We start from the raw sequence: 23,104 nt of genomic DNA on the forward strand, positions 1-23,104 counted from the left end.
CCTCAGAAACCTACAAAAAGAACTACCATATAACCCAGTAATTCTACCCTTAGGTATTTACCCAAAGGATAGGAAAACTCTCAATTAGAAAAAACACTTGCATGCTCATGTTCATTGAAGGATTATTTGCATTTACTAGGACATGGAGTCAAGTCAAATGTCCGAAGATAGATGAGTAAATTGAAAAAAATGTGGCATATGTACTCTACGCAAAAAAAAAAGCATTGAGACCCTGACATTTGCTAAATAGTAGATGAATGTGGAAAACTTAATGCTAAGTAAAGCAAATCCGACTATGAAAGACAGACTTTGTATGTCCCTACTCAATATATACCAAATGTCCACACTCTACAGAAGAAACTGAAAGATTGGAAGGTATCATAACAGGGAGGGCAAGTGTAGACACTAGGGATAGTAAAAATAGGGTTCGTGGGGGGGGCGAGACATAGGGAGAGGAACATATGGAGGGAAACAGGGAAAAAACAATATGTTTAATTGACACAAAAATTAAAAGTTAATTGCTGATAACATATATGATAATGTCTTCGTCTTGACTGATATGCACTGTATTCATGCTGAGAAAAGCCATGTTGTACACTGTAAAGATGTATAGCGATTAAATGTAAATAATATATATTTTAAAAATGGAATATAAGTTTTCTTCAGATTTAAGTAGCAGTTTCTTCCTTCCTGTGCCCTGGGATAATTATGATTAAGCTTAAATGAATGTGCTATTGGCCGTCATCCTAAATTACATTGACAATGGTATCAAATGATTTCAGAATGCCAGTGTGCATAGCCATGGTGCTGTATAAGTCCCACCATTTTAACTTCCCTCATATTTTTTGTATTTCGAAGAGATTCCTTTCTCTTGATATTGATATGAGTTTTAATCTTAAACTATAATATAGTGTCATTTGAAAGATTAAGGAGGGAAGTTGTGCTATTGCAAATTTTGGTCTAGAAAAAATAACCCATCAGAAATACAAAATTGTTTAATATCTTATATCTTAGTATTAATCTCTCTCTCTCTTTCCTCTCTCTCTCTCTCTCTCTCTCTCTCTCTCTCTCGGCTTTTGCCATGGGGCTTGTGCACTCGCTGCAGAGAAAGAGAGGGAAAGTGAGAAATCATCCCCCAGGGGGATGGCCATGCCACAGTCCCTCCTCCTCCATTCTCCTCTAGAGATTTTGGGTGCACACACACATGCCCAGTGTGAGTTTCAAGCCACTGGGTCTGGGACTTGAACTGGGGTTGTCCGTGTACGAGTCCGAAACTTTAAACATCACACCACCTGCTGGCCCCAATATTCAACCTTCTTTTAACCTTCAGGGAAGGCTGTGAATTTAAACATAGTAAAAGAAATTAAAGATTTGTATTTGGTGGTCTTTTGTTAATATGCCTATCTCATTTTTGCCTTGAAAATATTATTCTTCATTAAGACTTTAAGTATGTGTATTACCAAATTTGTTTGGAAAAACTTTACTTTTATTGAATCTAAATTCAAACTTTTTATTTTGAAGATTAAGTCAAGAGAGTTTATTATCCCTTTCAAGAAATAGCTTACCAAGAATGAGGGTGGAGGGGAGAGCAGGGCAGAGGGCCCGGTCATTGGAATGGGAGCAATACTTGTTCATTGACCATGTTTAGAATCACTGGTGCATGGTGCTAATAAAAAGCAAACTGGATGCTGATCAATCGCATTAGTAATCTTCGACTCTACAGACAATGCACTCACACATTGCTTATATTTCTTATACTTATATAAATCAACCCCCACGTCTGATCACTCAGGTTCTCCCTGGAGTTAAAGATTGACTAAAATGGTATCAGAGAAAGAGAATTTTATAGCCTAGACTAATTGGCAAAAGATTGAGGCATGCCAGCCTGACTGGCCCTTTCCTTGTTTTTGTAAATAAAGTTTGTTATTATATTTGTTCAACATATTGTCTGTGGCAGCATTTGCACTGTAAGGACAAAGTTGAGTAATTGGACTAGACACTATATGACCCTCAAAGTCTAAATATTACTATCAAGCCCTATACAGAAAACCTTCCCTGGCCTTTTATCTAAATGTGAGGGATCTTCAAAAGTTTATGAAAAAATATCTATTACAAAAAAACTATGCATAAATTTCAAATATTTTTGCACGAAAATAAATGTGTACTTTAATTCCATTTTTGCTTGAACTGTTTGAAGTACCCTGTACTTATACCAAAAACCAAAGTATTCCTTGTTTTATGAAGATGTACACAAAACAATTTTCACATAAATGTTGCATTTTAACATGTGTCTTTGTTAAATGTTTAACATTGGTTATCATGATATTTACCTATTAATGTTTATCTCTCTTATAGTCCCTGCTATGTGGATATTTGTTAGCAATGACTGATGTGGAAACTACATATGCAGATTTTATTGCTTCTGGAAGAACAGGTAGAAGAAATGCAATACATGACATCTTGGTTTCCTCAGCAAGTGGCAACAGCAATGAATTAGCCTTGAAATTAGCAGGTCTTGATATCAACAAGGCAGGTGAGTCATCTGACACAAATCTATCAACATGGAATGGTTTGCAGCATTTCACTAAGTAGGATTAAGATCCAAGAGGTCACCTTTGAAATTAACCTAAGAACAAATCTCTTAAATCACTCCCACTGTTTTCAATGACTTCTCTTCACCTGATTTCCCACTCACATGCAGACTTCTTAATCTGCTTTTATTAATGCAATCAATAAAGCACTTAATTAAAAAAAATCCCTACCCTCTATGAAAGCTCTGAAATTGCTTATATAGAATATTTGAGTTGAAGCTCTGACCCTTGACAATATTGGCGACCTCTAAAGTTTAAATGATCATTTTATTATTAATTTCATTAATTAAATTTATTTTACACTTTGTTTCTTTATTCATGATCATGTGTGCAGTGAGAGAGATGAGCGCCCTCCACAAGTTCTGGTCACACAGCAATCCCTTTCACCAAGTCTTTCAGCCTGCTGTGTTTGAGGTTGACTGGACAAGGGCTTCAAACTATAGTCACCATGTGGGATCTAGCTTCTCTTGAGCAGTAAATTACCACTACACTACAAAACCAATCTCATTATTATTACTATCATTTTAATGCCAGAGAGCATGTGCATGTGCCAGAGAGAGAAGGTACCCCACAACAGGGAATGGTCATGCCACAATCTTTTTTCTCATATTTTTAATCCCACCAGGAATCTATCAGGTACCCTTCTACTTGTACCACTGTGGCTGGGCCTATATTTTATTTCATTTTTAATTCTTATGGTAGGTGTCTACCTTACTAATGAAAAAGAAAAAAATTGATATGTTAAGCTACTTGACAGCCCTAGTTCTGAGTATCAGCATAAATCCTCTGGTAGTGCCTCTATCTGTACCTTTTACAAATATCAAAGCTGAATATGTTTCCATGAAACTTGTGCACAGTCCTTAAAAGTAAAAAAAAAAAAAAAAAAAAAAAAAACTCACCCTCAAGGAATTATAATGTTATATATATGAAAAGTACTTATCGTAGTTTCTGACTCATGACTAACCCTTGAGGTTTTTGGAAAACTAACTCAGAATACAAACATGCTAATGAAACAGCTCACCAATGTTACCTTCAAATACATAAGGACAGCCGTTCATTCAAGACTAAAGATCAATAGATCACACATCAGTCTTTTCAAATTAAGATTGATAATAAAACTTTAACATCACTTTGGAATATAATAACTATATTTTTTTTGTTTCCTTGTTTCTCTATTATTACCACCAATAGTTATTTCCCAAAGCTGCTCTGCAAAAGACTTTAAGATATTATAATTTGGTGACATGGAATAAGTAAATATGATTTTTTTCTACAGTTTTTGAGATCTTGCTATTTTCTTTCTTGGATTTATATTTTCATTTTTTACATGAATATGCTATTTTAAATAATTTGCATTACTTTTTTTCCCCTTTTTTAGAGATTTTTGCTATAGGGTGCATGCACTCACCAGGGAGACAGACAGAGACAGAGACAGAAAGTGAGAAATCACTCCCCAGGGGGAATAGCCATGATGCAATCCCTTCTCTTCCACTTCCTCTCAGGACTTTGAACACACATACACACACACCTGGAGTGTTTCATGCCACTGGGTCCAAGACTCAAACCATAGTCGGCCATATTGGAGTCCAGTAATGCAACCATTATGCCATCTACTGGTCCCAATTTGTATTAGTTTTAACCACCCTTAATACTAGGACATTTTTATTAATAGTACAATTTAATTTCTTCTTTTTCTGTTTCTTTGAATTTGAGAATTGTTTGCCTCAAGTCCTTTCTTTAGATGAGAACATATTAAATTATTATAAATAATGTAAATAATAAGTTGACATTTTATATAACATTAACAGCATTTTATATTAATAAATATAACATAATATTATATAAGCATATTATAATTAAATCATTTTAAATGCTTTGATTTCTAGATGTCACCTTTTCTAAACATTTTTCCATGTTAATTTTAATTCACCAGACCCTAGCAAAATTTTCTATTTTCCCTCAAATCACAACTTTCAAAATTAGGCAAAGTGTAAACAGCACTGATTTTATTATTCTAAGCATAAAAATAATAATTATTATAATTATACACTACAAAAATATAAAATATTTTTAAAATGACAAATAATATAATGAGAAATTTATGTGGCTGCAAGTTGTGAGGGACTTCTTTTGTGATTACTGAATATTTCAGCTTCATTTTGCTTTATACTCAACAATATCGCTGCCCTGTGTTAACCTTGACTTTTTAACAAGCATCTATTTAGGCAGTCTGTGTTTGAAGCATAATGTTAATCCCTGAGAAGTGTCTCTGGACACCTAGACAGTTTCAAATCTCATGGGAGTTAAGATCCTCATCTTGTATTTATGCAGTCACTTTCATCCTTAAATATTCTTCTACCCTAATTTGGTTTCATTTGGTTTCCAGGAGCTTCTCTTATCTATCAAATTTTTCTTGCATTCTAATCTTCACATCTCAGATTCAGGCCATCTGCATGTTTGGGGAGGCTGCTTTAATGAAAATAGTATAAGAAAATGATACATAATGCCTAATCATGCCCTTGATACCACTTTAGAATAGAATATAATTTTTATGTAGATCTGTTTGCTTTTAAAAAAAAAAGTTTATTTCCTGAGACAGACAGAGAAGGAGGGGTAACCCTTTCAGGATCTTCACAATGCAGTCGTCCTCCAGCCCTGCAGACAGATAGCATCACAGGTGAGCCCAGCATGTTCAGGCATCACAGGAAGTGAACCAGAGCTTTCTTTTGTAGCCTCCAGAATCGTGCAAAAGTAGCTCTGCTGCTTGTGCGACCATAGCCAAGCCAACTACTGCTTTTAATTTCCTTATAGACTTAATATATTTGGAATATGGTGAGATGTTTTGTAGGTACGTTTACAGGGAAAAGGAGACTGCCTTTTAATATTATGGTACAAAGAACAGACCAGTTTTCTTACCTCCATCCATTTGGATTATTATAAAAACTCTTAGCAAATATTGTATAATTTACATTATGGCAACACCTCAAAATATTTTATTGACTAAGTCACATTGGTTGCCTAGCTACCAAATTACACATGCAAATATTTGAAATTTGAGTCAAAGATTGTCTATAGTTGGCACTCATAAAAAGTGACCTAAATATGGAGTGAAAATGTTGTTCAATTTCAGTTTTGCAATGTCACTGGCTTAGATTGCTGCTGAGGGTGCACTTATGAAGGTGGTTTCATTGAAATTGTGCATATGTTTTCTAAGAGCAGGCCAGAGGCCATAATAGCTATTAGACACTTGGCTGACCTGCAGATATAATGTCCTATCATCTTCCATAATTTCTTTTCATTTTAACTAATAGAACCTCTGAGAAATTATCTGTGTTATTATCAAATACTATAAATAATGAAGAATGAAATCTAAAACTATTTCTCTATATAAGAAAGGAATAAAAAGGTAAACATGCTCCCACTTCAGAAGTCTACTTAAAGACACTTCTGATTTTTGCAACCTGTGAAATTACATTTAAGAGCTATGACCTGGCCGTGAGACTTCTTAGTTATTTATCAAAGCAGAGCTGATCACTAACCAAATATTTTATTGTTTTTGAATCAGGCTGTTCCAACTTCACAGAACTAGACAGCCCTTAAAAACTTAAGCTATTTCCTTGATTGTGAACTGACTACCAAGAAAATAAACTTGTCTATATGAGGATTTCAGACATACAGAGTACTTCTAAAGTTTCCAACATGATATATTGAGACTTGTCAATATAAATAATAATTTGTGTTTTTCCTCTACCTTTTGTTCATTTTTTTTCCTCACAGAAGGTGAAGAAGATGCACAGCGAAATTCAACAGAACAAAGTGGGGAAGCCCAGGGGGAAGCAGCAAAGTCTGAAAGCTAACAGCCCACTCTGACCTTCAACACCTGACAATGTCTCAAATCTCCATGCGTGGCTGGGTTGCATTTGTTTCCATGAGTGAAAAGGGGAAAAAGAAAATGGCTGTGCTGCATTGCACAAACCTGCTCATGATCATGTTAAAAATGGGGGCAGAGGCTGTGGTTGCAGACAGACTTTTCTCTACCTCTGTCATTAGCAATGGTTGAAATCATGTGGTGTGTGTTTGGACGTCATTTCTGTATGGATCCTTTCACTTGACCATATGATGAAATGCTTGTAGAGAGTAGCACCGATCTAGATGATGATTCTTCCTGTAGCATCTGGCCCCTCACAATGTCAGAGGATTTAATTGTGTCTAATTGCAGATGGTTGGTTGGATCCCAGAGTTTAAATATCTCTGGCTCAAGTATTCACCAGTAAAAGAACCATCCAGAACGCACTGTTTTTAGCATTATGTATCCGTGTGTTACTGCTGTGTTATTTACACTGTTTTGAATTGTACACTATAGATGCTCAGCACTGCCCCCTTCTTTGATTGCTTATAAAAAACAAAAATGATGTACATTACTGTGAATTTTTATACCACTCATTTTTAAAAGGGCTGCCTTTTTTTTATTTTCCATGGTGTGGTGGTGTGCACAGGATAGAACATACTTTTTAAAAATGCAATCTTTCCCCTTGATCATTGTACATTGATGAATTTATAAAGTCTAACAGATTCAACAAGACTCCTTTGCTTTAATATATTTGAAAATGTCCATGAATGTGAATATTGCCTGAATTCAGTCTGTGTAGTCTTTGCACAAACCAGAATTCAGTCTGTCAACTTTGTCATATTCCTAAGTGGAGAACCCCTCCCAACAAATATTTTCATTTTTAATTATAAGAATATTGGACAATTAGGTGGGTAAACCAAGAAAATACTAAGGACTGGTAATATTCTGTTCTATGGAATCAAATTTCTTACAATGCTGTATGCTATAATTTAAATTTGAAAGACAATTTATATCCACCAGGCTAAATAAGATAGCTTTCTCTTCACAATCATGTGGACACCAATCACAAAAATGAGGCCCTCATGTTGTGTTTTTCATGTCTTTTTACAGCCCTATCAAACCCAAATGTTATTATGCACTTTTTAATGTTTGTAAACTTTTACTAATAATTAGTGTAAATTGCATTCTGGTATGATAATTATCATCATTAGAAGCTAAGAAAATCCTCATTAATACTGTTGATGGCCTCTGCTGTGTTTTGATATCACGGTTCTTATATAGAAAGTTTCTGTGAGCTGTGCAATCCCTCTGGTCAGTATTATGAAATCATTTGTAAGTGGTAATAAATAAGGAACCAGTAATATGTCAATGGTTCATGAATTACTAGACAAATACAGACAATAGGACATCCCTTTACAATAAGAAGCCCACTTAGCTGTCCTGGAGGGCTAGAAATTCTAGGTAAAGTAGGCAGAGCCACATTTCAATAGGTAACCTAATCTGTGGTTATGTCAGGAATTTAGCCATTCTTCTTAGCTACATTCAAGATCAAAGGTAAGTCTGCTCACATGAACTCTTACAGTACTTTCCAAGTGACTAGGATAAAGGCATGGGTATCATATGGTCCTCAATCAGATGTTACTAGAAAAAAAAAATTAATAATATGAGTCTTTCCAAGAACAAAAAGGGGAAAAATTAAATTTTGAGAGTACTTCCTTCTAGCTAACTCACCAGGGGCCAAAATCCCCAGTTAAAATGAAAACAAATCCACTCATAAGTGTCAAAGGAGGTTCCTGAGGCTATTTTAAACAATCTTTAATAGTCCATTTTAAATGTCTAATGCACATAATTAATTATCAATATCCTTACTATCCTCATAGCTTTTTTGTGAATCTAAAGGTCACTTCTTTTTACAGTTGTAGAACTCCAACAGATTTCATGTGATTTTATAAAGTTTAGAACCAGTGCTGAGTATATGTGGAGGGTTTATATTCCTATGTGATTACTATTATTAATGCATGTGGTGTCACACTTGTCTTTGAATATATAAATAGTGCTAAATTGTGAAATCATATGGAGCTTTTGATTTAGTTTGATCTCTTACTGCTACTTTGTCTGCTATATTCAAACCCAGAGGCATTTCTAAAATACAAGGATAAAAATCACCTTTCTAAAACATCTACATTCTTTAAATTTGGCTTACCAAAAGTAAATCTTCCACATTTTATTTTAGTATCTTTTACTTGCAAGTCAATAATACTCATGAATCTGAATTTTTAAGGAAAGAAGAACAGGGTAAGAAATCAAGGCATTGGTTTGATAACAATTACTGGATGTTTATTAATCAACAATCCCTATCCTAACCACTCTGGAGCAAATGTTCTCCTATTTGTTCTCAAACAATTCAATTAGAGTCATCCTTTATCCCATTTCACAGATTGGGAAATTAGTACTCAATGAGGTATAATGTTTCTAAGCTTAAAAATGCTAATAATTGATTAAATTAAAATTTAAACCCATGCTTGTTTATCTCCAAGGGTCTTTTTACCGTACATGCCATATAATTAAAGCCAGTTACACAGTATGTTTATCTGTAGGGACTATTTAGAGTCAGACTTGTTCAGAATGCATATTTCAATGAAGGTAACTAAGAGAAAGGAATTAAATTGTGTAGATGGGTAATGACACAGATGTGACTGGATCATATAAAGCAAACTGTTTTTAAAGACATCCAATTATAATTTATTTTGGGGGGTTATGCTTCCCAGAAGATATATTCCTGGTATGTGGTCTGTAAACTTAGCATGGTTCACATTTTTATGTTCCATGCTACTCATTTTGTTGAATTACCTAGAAACATGAAGATTTCAATCTTCTGACTCATTTGCAACAACTATGAAATTTACCTTTAATCAATTGAAAGCATTCTATGCCAATTTATTGTCATCATGAATTCATGGAGATGTTTTTCCAATAGATCTCAGACATAGCAGCCTCCAATTTTTAGATAATTTCCCCAGAGCATCCCACTGTGAATGCTCACACCTGTGACTTACGCAGACACGGTGGCAATACACCATTTAGAAGATGAATGATACAGCTATTTCTCTTTAGAGAAACAATAATGGATAAAGCAATATAACTGCTGGCCAGCAAAGCTTCTGAGTGAAACCTGTAGTAGTAGGAAAAAAAATGTATAATCATCAAGTGAAACTAGGAAAGGATCTATAATTTATGATGTCTTAATAGGCCCTAAATTGTTCTTTAATTAAGAGTGGCAGTCTCTGAAGTCATCTGTGAGCTTGTATGACTTTTGTACTCAGCAATGTTGCATGCTCACATAATTGATATTAAAAGTAACACATTTTTCTGAAATGTACATAGTCTATTAAGAGTATTTATTGAACACACACTATATACTTGGTATTAGAGAAAGTGCTGGAGAGAGTGGGGGATGATAATAAAGAAATCCAAAGCCTCAGCAATTGGAAAGGTAGACATACTTAGCATTCCAGCTTCACTTTTCCTGGCCTTTACTCCAATAATTTTCACCTCGATTCCACTTTAGTATCCTGCTTCTTTGATGTTCTCATATGCCAGATCTATCTAACCTCCTAGATTTTAAACCCTAACATCTCAGCCCTGATTCTGACTTGTTTGTTCACTGGGAGATGATTTTCAATCAGGAGAAAGAAAGGTGTTTATCAGAATGTCCTGAAAGTTTTCACAATACCCACCCTCTACCCACACATACATAGTTCTATTAATATACACTCTCTTCCCCTTGAAAACACTCCCCACATGATTTGATACCTTTTTTCCTTCCCACCCACCCCCACTACCAAAAGTTCAAGGCTCCCTAATGCAGCCACCCTGCCTACTCCACTGCAAGGCTTACAAATGAGTCAGCAACAAGATACAGTCAGTCCTCACAGACACCCATAGTTTTACTGAATTAAAAAGAACATTTTGGGGTAGGGAAGCAAAGAGAGTTTAACTTCTTTTATCTTTTCATCTGATTATTATTATTTTTTATCATATATAGGCAGTAAAGACCAGTAGAGACCAAGGTGGGATTCAATAGAAAGCAGTCATCAAGCAGCCTAGTTCTGTGTTACTTTTTTTTTGTTTTGAAAATGTTCTTCCTCCTTATATTTGTTGGCAAATTATCAATGATCCTTTCAGACCCACTGAACCCTTTTCTTCAGAGGTCTTTTAACAACTGCATTACTCCCAAATCCCACCATATTCTTTGTTCCCTAACATTTTCTCTGCAAACATATCTCACTACATGATTGCTATTGAGTTTTTGTTTGTTTTTTTAAGGAGATTTTTGCTATAGGGCATATGTGCTCTCTAGAGAGATAGAGACAGACAGAGAGACAGAAAGTGAGAAATCACTCCCCAGGGGGATGGCCACGTCGCAATCCCTTGTCCTCCATTCTCCTCTCAGGATTTTGGGCGTACACACACCTTACGTGAGTTTCAGTCTGGGACTCAGGTCCACGGTGGGAGTCCAGCGACATAACCATTATGCCATCTGCCAGTCCCCATGATAGCTCTTGCTTATATGCATATCTCTACAATCAGAGTGTGAGCTGTTTGAGGTCAGTGGTCTTTTTTTAATACATCTTTGTAGCCGCCTCGTTATCTTTTTGACTCTCAATAAGTGTTTGTAAATAAATGATATCTGCCCTCCTGAAGCTCACAATATAGTTAAGAATCTTACACTTACATAAATTAGGGAAAGTGTATTTCAGAGAAAGAGTAAGTAACTGAAAATAGTGAAGTCTATAGACTGTCATATTGCAGAAGATAAAAACTTAATTTCTCACAACTTTTCTCCTAGTTTATGCAATACAACAGCTAAAAACTTTGAAATTTGTATCTCAAACAGTATGCTACACACACACACACACACAAACACACAGATTTGATATGACTTACAGAAACGAGATGTTCAATAGGACAACATATCATTAAATCAGCAAATCAGGCTATGTCAACCAGTTAAATAATGATCATGATAAAAGTATTTCTGAGCATTCTGTAGCATGAGTTCTCTTCAGTTTGCTGCAATTAAAATTAAAATTAGTTGAAAGAAGGAGGTTGTATCTTACTCTTCTGGTATAAGCAACACATCAGTCAGAGAGTAAGATCTCCAAGAAGGCTTTTTGCAGGCTTTGAACGAAATTCTTTCTTTTACAGAAATATACTCTCATAGCCTAAGTAAATGAAAGTTCTGATAAGAGCATAATAAATTTCAATAGCAGGAATTCATAAAAAATGATAAAATAATAGGAATTAAGAAATATACATATATCAAGAAAGAGAGCACACTGAATATATATGTATAGAACTTTAAAGTCTTTTGATGAAAGACTTTAAGTGTTTTTTAGAAAACACTGGGAATTGAATGAACCTTGGAAATATGACATGACTAGAGAAATGTTGTGATTTTTTTTATGATAAACTAAGAAAGAAGTCTGGACAAGGTAAAGATGTAGGTTATCTCCTAATAGAATACATGTTTGCATTTAGACTGCCAGAATTCACTTTACACATCACTTTAGTAGGACAGTGTGGCTATTATGACTATCCTGTTGAATTTGTAAGTTTTCTTTCATCCCATATGCTCTTTGAGACCATAAAACCTTATATAACCACAAGTATTTTGGATAAAAGCTATGGAAAAAATAGCTATATCTGAAAAGTGACAACTCAAACAGAATCTGCCTTGTCAGATGGTCCTAAATAATATCCAATAAACCATCAAACTTTTAAAGAAAATAATACTTGAGCATTTACCAAATTTAACTCTCTTCATTAAAAAAAAAAAAAAAAAAAGCATGATATCAGGGGACCAGCAGTTGGCGTAATGGCTATGTCGCTGGACTCCCACGTAGTTGACCACGGTTCGCGTCCCGGACCCGGTGGCTTAAAACTCAAGCCAGAAGTGTGTGCATGCATGCCCAAGATCCCGAGAGGAGAACGGAGGAGAAGGGATTGCGGCATGGCCATCCCCCCTGGGGGGTGATTTCTCGCTTCCTGTCTTTCTGTCTCTGTCTCTCTGGCAAGCGTACATGCCCTATAGCAAAAACATCTTTAAAAAAAATTAAAAAAAAGGCATGATATCCAGTGGACCAATAGAAATTAAAATGCATTATGAGTTACATGGTTTTTTTGTTTGTTTGTTTTTATCAGTATTTCCAGCCAGATTCCCATCACCACTCCATCCCTCCTTACAAGGAATTTTTCTTCAATTATACTTTCTAATGAGAGTTCACCTTTTGCTCAGCTGATTCCTGGCCTTTTGTAACACTGAACTGGGAGAACAAGTACACAGGTCAGAGTGAAAGAAGATTCATACAAAAAGAATTAGTGCCAGAGTTTTTGTTCTGTGTTATTTATTTTGAAAGATATAGTGTGTGCTTTCCAGAGAGAAACAGAGGAGGGGAGGGAAGGGAGAAAGTGTGTATGTATTCATGCACAATTATTTCTCCATTTGTCTATCGTGTCATGATTTGGGGCATGCATGCACATGTTCCTGGCATTTTTCTCAAGCGACTGGGTCTGGCACTCAAGCCAGGCAATCAGCAATGTGGAATTGGTCTTCCTTAATGACTAGGCCAGAATTGTTCTTCTTTTGCAGAAGACAAACCAAGTGATGATGAAACAGACCAAAAAATAAATAAATAAAAATATTAAAAGTTAACATGCTTTAGTTGACTTGCATAATTAAAAGCAAAAAATAGAAGATTAGAAAAGCGTTGAAATGTATGGCATTTCATTGATGACAAAGAATGAAATAGAATCAGGATAGAAAAGAGTCTGTTTATAGATTCTGACCTAGATCTTTTAAAATATTCTCGAAGAAATATAAGTAAATATTGAGAACACGTTTCAGTTATTCTTGGTTTTAGATGAGATATTTTTAATTGGATTCCATACAAAGACTAAGTCACACAGAATTTAAGGTTTATCAAAGTATATTAAAAAACAGAAGTAGTAAGACAAGTACAGACATATCTATAATAAATGTTGAAATACGATGATGAATAGTGATGAACATGGAATAGCCCATACAGATTCCATACAGAAATGTCACTTGACAGGAAGTATCATGGAGAATGATACAGTGGAATTATTTCCTGAAATATGTATCTCTTTGAAGAAAGAGAAATTAGGAATTCTCATACAAAAAAATAACACAAACTAAGGTGCACAGGTTGGAAATTATGAGCTCATATATGTTTAAAATCCAAGTTAGGTAAAGCACGGTATGTTAATTGTTAAGTCTGAGGAGAGACACTGGACCAGGTGGAAGAATAGAAGTCTGATATACCACAGACAAGATCCTGGAAGTCTCCAAAACTGATGAAGCTCACTGAGGACTTGAGTATGTTCCTAAGACAGCAGTGGCTGGTAGGGCAGCACCAAGAGACCAATGAGTGAGTGGAAAGAGTTGAACATCAAGGCATGTCCCCCACACAAGCAACTTAAGCTACAGATGGAGTCTATGTCAAGGAGCCTTTCATAAGAAACAGAATTCTGAAAGTGAGAACTTTTGACGGTAGGTTAAGAGCTAGAGATGAAAGTGGACATAGGACATATTCCAAGGTTAAGAATTCAGCAGCTAAAAAAGCCAGAGGTGTCAGAGGGAAAATGAGAAGCTGTAGAAATGCATGCAATGAGACACACACAGGGTTCTTTCTGGCAAAGCAGCTGCTGCTGTCGTTTATCCATGCTCTCTCCTGGTGCCCAAATCTGTTCCTCTGTTTTTAAAGGCACCATGTTTCTCCACTGACATTTGGTTCAAGCATAAAAGTAAAAGTCTTCTTATACTGCACAACAGAAAGGAAGAAGACTCCTTTACCTTTTCTCAGGATAATAGTAACTATTACGGTCTGAATATACATGAGATGCTTGATAATATTACTTCTGTTCGTCCATATTGCCCCCAAATATGATTATATTTATCTCCTTATAAATGAGCAATCTAAGGCTGAGATTAAGTGACTTGTCCAAGGCCATGTTATTTTTTTAAAAAGAAGTTTGGACTTTGGGACCAACAGTTAGCGTAATGGCTATGTTGCTGGACTCCCATGTAGTTGACCGTAGTTTGAGTCCCGGACCCGGTGTGCTTGCGTGCCCAAGATTCTGAGAGGAGAATGGAGAAGAAGGGATTGCGATGTGGCCATGCCCCCTGTGGGGTATTTCTTGCTTTCTGTTTCTCTGTCTCTCTCTGTCTTTCTGGTGAGTGCACGTACCCTACAGCAAAAACCTCTCCAAAAAAGAAAACAAAAAGTTTGGACTTTTAAAAAATAACTACTTATTTATTTTATTATATTTATTATTATCATTTTTTAATTTGACCAGAGACCGAAGGAGAAAGAAAGAGAAGATGAGAAAGCAAGTCGCCAGGTCCAAGACTCAACCCACAATTGACCATGTGGGAGCTTAGTGCCTTAACCACCATACCACCTGCTAGCCCCAGGCCATGTTATTTTGTGTTGCAACTTCGGGACTGAAATTTACATTCATCCACTTTGATAACAATTCACATACTCTTTCAACTTATAATAGCACAATAACACAGGTCAGATATATAATTTTATATTTCTAGTAGCTACATTAAAAAAATAAAAAGCAAGCAGTAAACTAACCTAATATTAATCCAGTAAAATATTTTCATTTAATATATAGTCAGTATACGGGACCAACAGTTGGTGTAATGGCAAGGTTGCTGGATTCCCATGTAGTTGACTACAGTTCAAGTCCCGGACCTGGTGGCTTAAACTCACACCAGGCACATGTGCATGTGTGCCCAAGAACCCGAGAGGAGAATGGAGGAGAAAGGATTGTGGTATGGCCTTGCCCCCTGGGGCCCCGGGGGGGGTGATTTCTCACTTTCTATCTCTCTGTCTTTCTGATGAGAGCACATGCCCTACAGCAAAAAAAAAAAAAAAAAAAAACTCTCAAAAAAAAAAATACAGTCAGTATAAAAAATATTGATCCATTGGGACCAGCAGTTAGCGTAATGGCTATGTCGCTGGACTCCCATGTAGTCGACCGCGGTTCGAGTCCCGGACCCAGTGGCTTAAACTCACACCGGGCACGTGTGCGTGCGTGCCCAAGATCCCGAGAGGAGAATGGAGGAGAAGGGATTGCGGTGTGGCCATCCCCCCTGGGGGGTGATTTCTCGCTTTCTATCTCTCTGTCTCTCTCTGTCTGTCTGGCGAGCGCACGCGCACTATAGCAAAAACCTCTCCCCCCCCAAAAAAAAATATTGATCCATTGATCCGTTTTTAGTGCAAATCTTTGAAATCCAGTGTCTGTTTTACCATTTATATTTCAATCAAGACTAGTTAAAGTCAAATGTTCTGGCTACCATACTGCACATAACAAAACTATAAACTAACTTCTGCTTTCTAAACAGAGAAAGCATTCATTTTTGGGAAATGGAGGTACACTGTGGGCATGTTTGTGTACAATTCTTTCTCTTTGTTCTCAGTTCTGAATTCCTGTAAGAATCGCCTAGAAGACTTTTTAAATATTAATAATTTAGCCCAATCTGCACAGATTTTGTTGTAGGTTGAATTATTTTTAACTTTGTATTAAAGGATAATAAATATTAAAAAGTACACAGAGCTGCAATTTTATAGATTTTACTAAAATGATATTGCTCAAGAAATACAAATATTACACTTCCCTAGAATCATCTATTAAATTCACTTCTAGTTACCACCCTCTGAAAAGGGCTGTACCCTCTAAGACTGATAAAATAGTAAATCAGCATCAGTCCTTCCAGAGAAGGTTCTGGAGTTCATCCCAGAACTGTTACCTAATGCATTAATGTTCATTGCAGGTTGCCTCTCTGTAGAGTTATAGTCTTGTGTCAACTTGAAATGCCAGAAATCATAAACCACCTGCCAATCCTTTCATCTTCTAGAGGATCTCTGCCTGGGAGAGAGCACAAGTCCTTCAAACCCCTAAATCTCCTGGTTCGTACCGGTACAATCTCCAATGAATTCTGGACCATCAGTCTGTCTCCAAAAACTCTTCTTAACTTCAGGATCTCAGGGATTAGGTCCTCTCCCTTTTTTCTTGAACTACCCGCCCATTTTCATTAACATACCAAGTAGATGACAACCTCTTTAAGCCAGTAGCACAGATTCAAAATCCTGTTGAATGGGCTTTAATATAAATCCTACGCTTATTCCCTTTTTAACCCAGAATTTTTGTTCCCATCCTTCTCACTACCACACAAATTATCTAGTCTCATAAACTAAATTCTATAAAAATAGCATTTATTCTTCCTGTTGGCCATTAACCTTCTCTAGATTCAAGTGGTTTTAAAATGGATTTACTAAGAACATTCAAAATTAATGCCTTTAATAGGTGTTCCCTCGTTGACATAATCAGGAAATAATTATCAATTAAGCCATTTTCTAACTCCAGTCAACCTAGAAAACATAAAAGTGAGTTGACTCCTTGAGCTTTCTGCTACAAGTTGAGTAAAGAACTTCTAGATGTATTAAAAATCTAGCAGTGTTGAGCTTGTCATTTGTTGGAATTACAATTGCTTCACAGTGCTGTTTTTTTTTTTTTCCTTTCTGTGCTTTCAGAACTGTGCCTGATTGTCCTTTCAGATCATACAAGAATATTTTGAATGAGTCTGACTTTGCAGAAACAGCATTTGCAGTTGAGAAAAGGAAAACATGACCATCTGTTCTGTCCCTTCATGATTCAAACTGAGAAAATTCTACAGTGTTCCTCTTTGACTCCATCCTACCTGACCCACCTGTCTCCTTCCACCAGTTTCTCACTTAGGCTTCTTCATTTACATTGTGTCTATCTTCCTACTCACATATCCCTACTTTCCTTCATTTTATCTCTCCATCATTCTTATAATCCCAAGAATATCCAATTAGAGACTCTCCTTCCTCCATCCTACCAACCCCAGCTTCCTTCTTCAATCTCTCCCTAGCAGTTTCTGCACATTATTCAGCCACTATTCAACCTCGTGTGGGAGAAAGAAGGAAAAAAAGGAAAGGTGCTCTATGTCTAAGCTTCCTATGCATGGCTCAATCTACCATTTGTTGGAAGTAGGAAATAACCCCAAAGTACTGGGAAGAGTTGGAGCTATAAGGCAAAGTGTGAGAGAAAAAAATGCATAAACACTGGTGACAAGAGTAATCTTCATCTCTATTATTATAGATTTTCACTGAGTCATTAATCAACTATGAGAGAAATGGTAGGTGGTAATCAGCACCATCAACTGCCATTACTACCAGAAATCAGAATTTTTACAAGTTTCCCGAATATCAGAGAGATAATTGGTTTCTCATCAGTCTATTCCATGGAATTCCAAATGACTGATAATTTTAGGAAACACTAGGAAAATATACATATGAGAAGTTGATTATAATATCATGGGTTCAAACCCCAGATCCTTTACTAATTAAATGTATGACTATTCTGGGTTTCAGTTTCTTACTTGTAAGAACAGGAGTGTTGTATAATAGTCCTTAAGAAGAATGTTAAAAAGTTAAGATTATTCATGTAAAGCATTGGGAACAGTGCCTGGTACTTACTATAAATAAATACGAGCTTCAAACATTATTATTACTGTGTTATTATACAACACATGAATTTTATAGTCTTAGGTGAATCAGAATAGTCAAATAGGTTTTACCTCTTAAGAAGTAGAGCCACCAGGGCCAGCAAGTGATGTGGAGGTTAAAGCAGCTGGATCCCACATGGCCAGCTACATCATTTGAGTCCCTGACTCAGCAGCTTGAAAATCATGCCAGGAGTATATGCATGCATGCCCAAAATTCCTAGAGGAAAATAGAGAAGGACTGTGGGGGTGATTTCTCATTCTCTCTTTCTCTCTCTCTCTCTCTCCTTCCCCCTCTCTGGCAAGTGTATGCACACTATAGCATAAAGTAAAAAGAAAAAAAGTAGAGTCACCCAATTACATGAATGTTTTATTCATTCCTTTTATGTGTCAAATACTTTCAGGATGCTGAGTATCCAATTGTTTAGCCACAGACATGAAACTATTTAGTTGGATCTCAGCAAACCAAATATTTAAATTAGAGGATATCATCTAACCTATCATAAGCAAGTCAAGTGTTGAGGAGCAGAGAATTATCAACCATTTGAATAAGGAGTTGGGAACGAGAAAGAGAGAAAAAGAAAATGTTAGGAGGGATAGCAAGAGAAACTACTTCAGGACTACCTTAGGGTCAATGGAAGTTCATCCCTAACCTTTATTTAAAACTGTTAATTTTGGGGAACCAGCAGTTAGCATAATGGCTATGTCGCTGGACTCCCACGTAGTCGACCGCGGTTTGCATCCCAGACCCGGTGGCTTAAAACTCACGCCGGGCGCGTGTGCGTGTGTGCCCAAGATCCCGAGAGGAGAATGGAGGAGAAGGGATTGCAGCGTGACCATCCCCCCGGGGGGTGATTTCTCGCTTTCTGTCTCTATGTCTCTCTCTGTCTGGTGAGCGCATGCGCCCTATAGTAAAAATCTCTCAAAAAAAAAAATTGTTAATTTTGTAGTTTCACAATGTCAAGAAGTAATAGAAGGTGACATACATTCTCTTAATTACATAAATTATAATGTCATCAGGAATTGGCACTGGAAGGTCAGGGAGATACTTTGGACAAACTTAATCATTTGATCTTATTTCCTCTGATATCTCTGAGAGCTTCTATTTTGTTATTGTTCTGATTCAAGTGCAGATCCCATTCTCTTGGTTCCCTTTGGTAAAACTAAGACCAGACAGAGTCTAGTAAACATCAAGAACAGAAAGAAGAAAAACAGAGGGAGTATACATTGATTGGCTGACTAAAGGAAGGTTTCTAGTTTTTAATACAGTTAAATTCAGTCCAGGATTTCCAAGGCACCTTCTAAAAATCCTTTTTTTTTTCCTTTGAGAGGATTTTGCTATAGGGCGCGTGAGTTCACCAGAAAGACAGAGAGACACAGAGAGACAGAAAGCGAGAAATCACCCCCAGAGGATATGGTTATGCTGCAATTCCTTCTCCTCTATTCTCCTCCATTCTCCTCTCAGGATCTTGAGCACGCACATGCGCCTAGTGTGAGTTTAAGCCGCTGCGTCTAGGACTTGAACCGCGGTCAAGCAACATAGCCATTATGCCAACTGCTGGTCCCTAAAAATCTTCTTAAGGAAGATGAGACACTACCCAGAATATTTTCTTTTTCCATTTATATACTCTTCCTCCTATTCCAGTTTCTAGACTGAGAAAGACCGTTCTTCCACTAGTTAGTTACATCATGAAAGCTCTTTCAGTAAGTAACTACTTTCACATACAGCTTTAATTATATAATTGACATAACAGACTAGTCAGATATACTGAAGTAGTTGTCTTGCTAATTTAAAAAAAATACATATGGTTCCAAAGAGAGCTGCCAGGTGACCTGGTTAAAGGTGCTGGATTCCCACATGGCCCACAGCAGTTCGAGGCCTGGATTTGGTGACTTGCTTTCTTACTTTCCCTTTCTCTCTCTCTCTGTCTCTCTCTGGTCAAATTAAAAAAATAATAACAACAAATGGAATTAAATAAATAAATATATATTTTAAAAAATGGTCCTGAAGCTGTCATAATTTCAACCAGCATATATTATGGTACTTGTCAACCTATTTACTCAATAGGAAAAGTATACTTTTAAAACTATTTATGACAACAGTAAAATTAAAAATATATATATTTTCCTCTTATTCCTCAGCAAATTCCATAAAATAGAAATCTGATTAATCAAATATTTACTATAATTGCCCTTTCATGAAAGTTTGTGTTAAAGGTGCTGGCAGGTGGTGTGGCATTTGGGATGTTAGACACACCCACATGACTGACCACAGGTCAAGTCCTGGACCTGGCGGCTTGCTTTCTCTCTCTCTCTGGTTAAACTGAAGAATAATGATAATAAGTAAGATTAAATAAATAATTATTTTTAAAAAAAGAAAGAAAGCTTGTGTTATGTAAGACACATTTCTCAGTTAGGAAAACTAAGTTATTTAACAATAATTAAACCAGACTTGTCTATATCTCAAATGAAAAAACAAAAACATACTTTATATTTTCTATAATTCTGCTTTCTAATCTGTGTATCTATGAATATTGATAAATAAAAATTAACAGATATCTGCCTCCTAGTGGCCATCTGCTGTTATAAGAGAAAAAGACAGCCTTTGTCTCTTAAACACAACAAAAGAATTTTGTTTTAGAAAACTGCTTATTGGAAAGTAATGGTAGATTGGCTTGGTACCAATAAGGGAAAAAGTCAACAGTGATAGCCAATATGACTGTCTTCCAAGGAGTGTAGAATACAAGTCCCCTTCCACGCAATTGATTCGTAAACTATAAATATGTACTTTACACACACTCTCCAAAATATTCTCAGGAAAAACATTTAAAATAAACTAAAATGTTACCTAGTAATTCTAATATATTTATTATAAGTACCTCCTCTTAAACCCCACATCCTAAGACCACAGTACAATTTGTTTTCACTAAATTTAGCAAATGAAATATACTTCATGCACAATCTCCTAAAATTTCTTTTGTCTATCAGATTTGGCTGAAGAAATGTATGCTTCTTTGGTTAAGTGTATTTACTTGGCAATAGGAAAAGCCTTCGGGAAGAATCAAACATGCCTTGACAGAAGTATAGCATTGTTTACTAAAAGTATATATTAAAAATGCAAGAGGCTTTGCCAAAATAATAATTTACTGAGGTGATTTTAAAACTATGAAAAATAATGGCACCAGCAGTTAGTTTAATGGCTATGTCGCTGAACTCCCATGCAGTTGACTGCGGTTCAAGCCCTGGACCTGGTGGCTTAAACTCATGCTGGGCGCATGTGCGTGTGTGCCCAAGATCCCGAGAGGAGAATGGAGAAGAAGGGGTTGCAGCATGGCCATCCCCCATGGGAGGGATTTCTTACTTTCTGTCTCTGTCTCTCTCTCTTTAAGGCGAGTGCACGTGCCCTATAAAAAAAAAAAAAAAAAAGAAAGAAAAAAAACTATGAAAAATCAAAATCTGAGTCAATCTTTGAAGTGTTGCCTCAATAGAAATAATGGTAAAATACATTGCTAACTCATTAAATGAATAAATATTTAATTTAAATGCTCGTGAGCTTTATGAGATAGAAAGATTTTAAATAGAAGAAACACCTTTCAATAGACAATAAAAGCAGCTAAGATTCATTTATAATTTTGAAAATGTTAATGAATTAACTCAAGGTTAATCAAATATTTTAATCACTTTTATTTTGCTAAGTAGTTTTGATGGGAAAGTAATACAGAAAATATTTATATTTTATTCCAAAATATTTGTATTTTTTCTTTGATTAGTGCTATCTACAAATGGAAAAGGATTGAATGAGTATTATTTTAATATAAGTAATAATAACATAACAAACAACCTTCTCTCCTCTGCTTCTCCTTCTCAGGAGTTTGGGTAAACATGAACATGCAGTTGGCAGGTTTCTCAAGCCAATAATCTGGACTCAAAGTGGGCAGTTAGCCATGTGGGATCTAGCCATCTTAACCATTATGCCACTAACTGGTCAAATAGATTTTATTATTTAGAACGGTTTTAGATTTGCAGATTACATATTCATTTTACAGTTTCCTCTATTATTAACATTTTACCTTACTATGGTAAATGTATTGGAATAGATGAGCCAATATTGACACATTATTCATCAAAATCTATGTGTTGTTTATATTTCCTTGTTTTTAACTTAATTTCATTTCTCTATTATAGAATGTTACTCAGAATATGTGTGTGATAATATACATATTGCCAGCTTTCCTCAGGCCTTTCTTATTGGTGGCAGTTTTTCAGAATTTTGTTTTTAATGACTGGATTATTTTGATAGTTCTATAGTTTTGGTCAGTCATTTGTATAACGTCCCTCAATTGAATTTTGCCTGATTTTTTTTCCTCATGAATAGACTGAGACTATGGGTTCCAGGGAAGAAGAATGCAAAAGTAAGTGTCATTTTCATTACAGTATGTCAAGGATATATACTATTACTATGACATATCCCTGTTGATGTCGGCCTTGATTACTTGACAGTCATTTTTGTTCATTTCCTCCCCTGTAGTTATTCTTTTTATTTCTCTTTTTCACACTGTACTTTTTAAAAAGAAGATACAAAAAAAAAAAAAGATACAATGTGCAGCCCATACTAATTTCTGGGGAGTTATGTTACTTACCCCTCTTTGGGGTGGAGTTTCTATATATTGGGTCTTTGGAAAAGTCATGATGTATTTTCCTACATTCTCTTCTATGAAAAAATATATCATAACTTTTCTGACCACCCAAAAATTTATTTGGAATTCAGCATAGGAAATTTGTCTCTTTTATTTATTCAATTAATAGACTCACAGATTTTTTTTTATATATACATACTTTAGGTGGTAACTCAACACTACTTTGTTTTTTCAAATACCTTGACTTTGGGCATTGGGAACTCTTTCAGTTGGCTCCTGTGCTCCTTGGACATATCCCAACCAGGGTGGGATTACTATTAATATTGTTTAGTACTTTCTTACAATGAGCTTATTTAGGCCATTTTGAATATTTTCTACCTAGTGATAAAAACCAGCCATTTCT

General features: G+C 35.8%; 1 protein-coding gene across 1 annotated transcript; it reads left to right on the top strand.

Moving 5' to 3' along the window:
- The first annotated feature begins 2,358 nt into the window (after positions 1-2,358).
- PKIA (cAMP-dependent protein kinase inhibitor alpha) lies at positions 2,359-8,513 on the top strand. Its single transcript, XM_006165838.2, has 2 exons — positions 2,359-2,533; positions 6,369-8,513. The coding sequence occupies exons 1-2, from the start codon at positions 2,383-2,385 to the stop codon at positions 6,446-6,448; spliced, it is 231 nt and encodes a 76-aa protein (XP_006165900.1). The 5' UTR covers positions 2,359-2,382; the 3' UTR covers positions 6,449-8,513.
- Positions 8,514-23,104: the final 14,591 nt, after the last annotated feature.

This window comes from Tupaia chinensis, unplaced genomic scaffold (assembly GCF_000334495.1).
Source record: "Tupaia chinensis unplaced genomic scaffold, TupChi_1.0 Scaffold144057_1, whole genome shotgun sequence".
Taxonomy (NCBI): domain Eukaryota; kingdom Metazoa; phylum Chordata; class Mammalia; order Scandentia; family Tupaiidae; genus Tupaia; species Tupaia belangeri.

Bases quoted from the DNA above. Each gene is read 5' to 3' on its own strand.
- PKIA (XM_006165838.2), top strand. From the start codon at position 2,383: ATGACTGATGTGGAAACTACATATGCAGATTTTATTGCTTCTGGAAGA. The intron at 2,534-6,368 runs GTGAGTCATCTG...TTTTCCTCACAG, and splicing joins TCTTGATATCAACAAGGCAG to AAGGTGAAGAAGATGCACAG.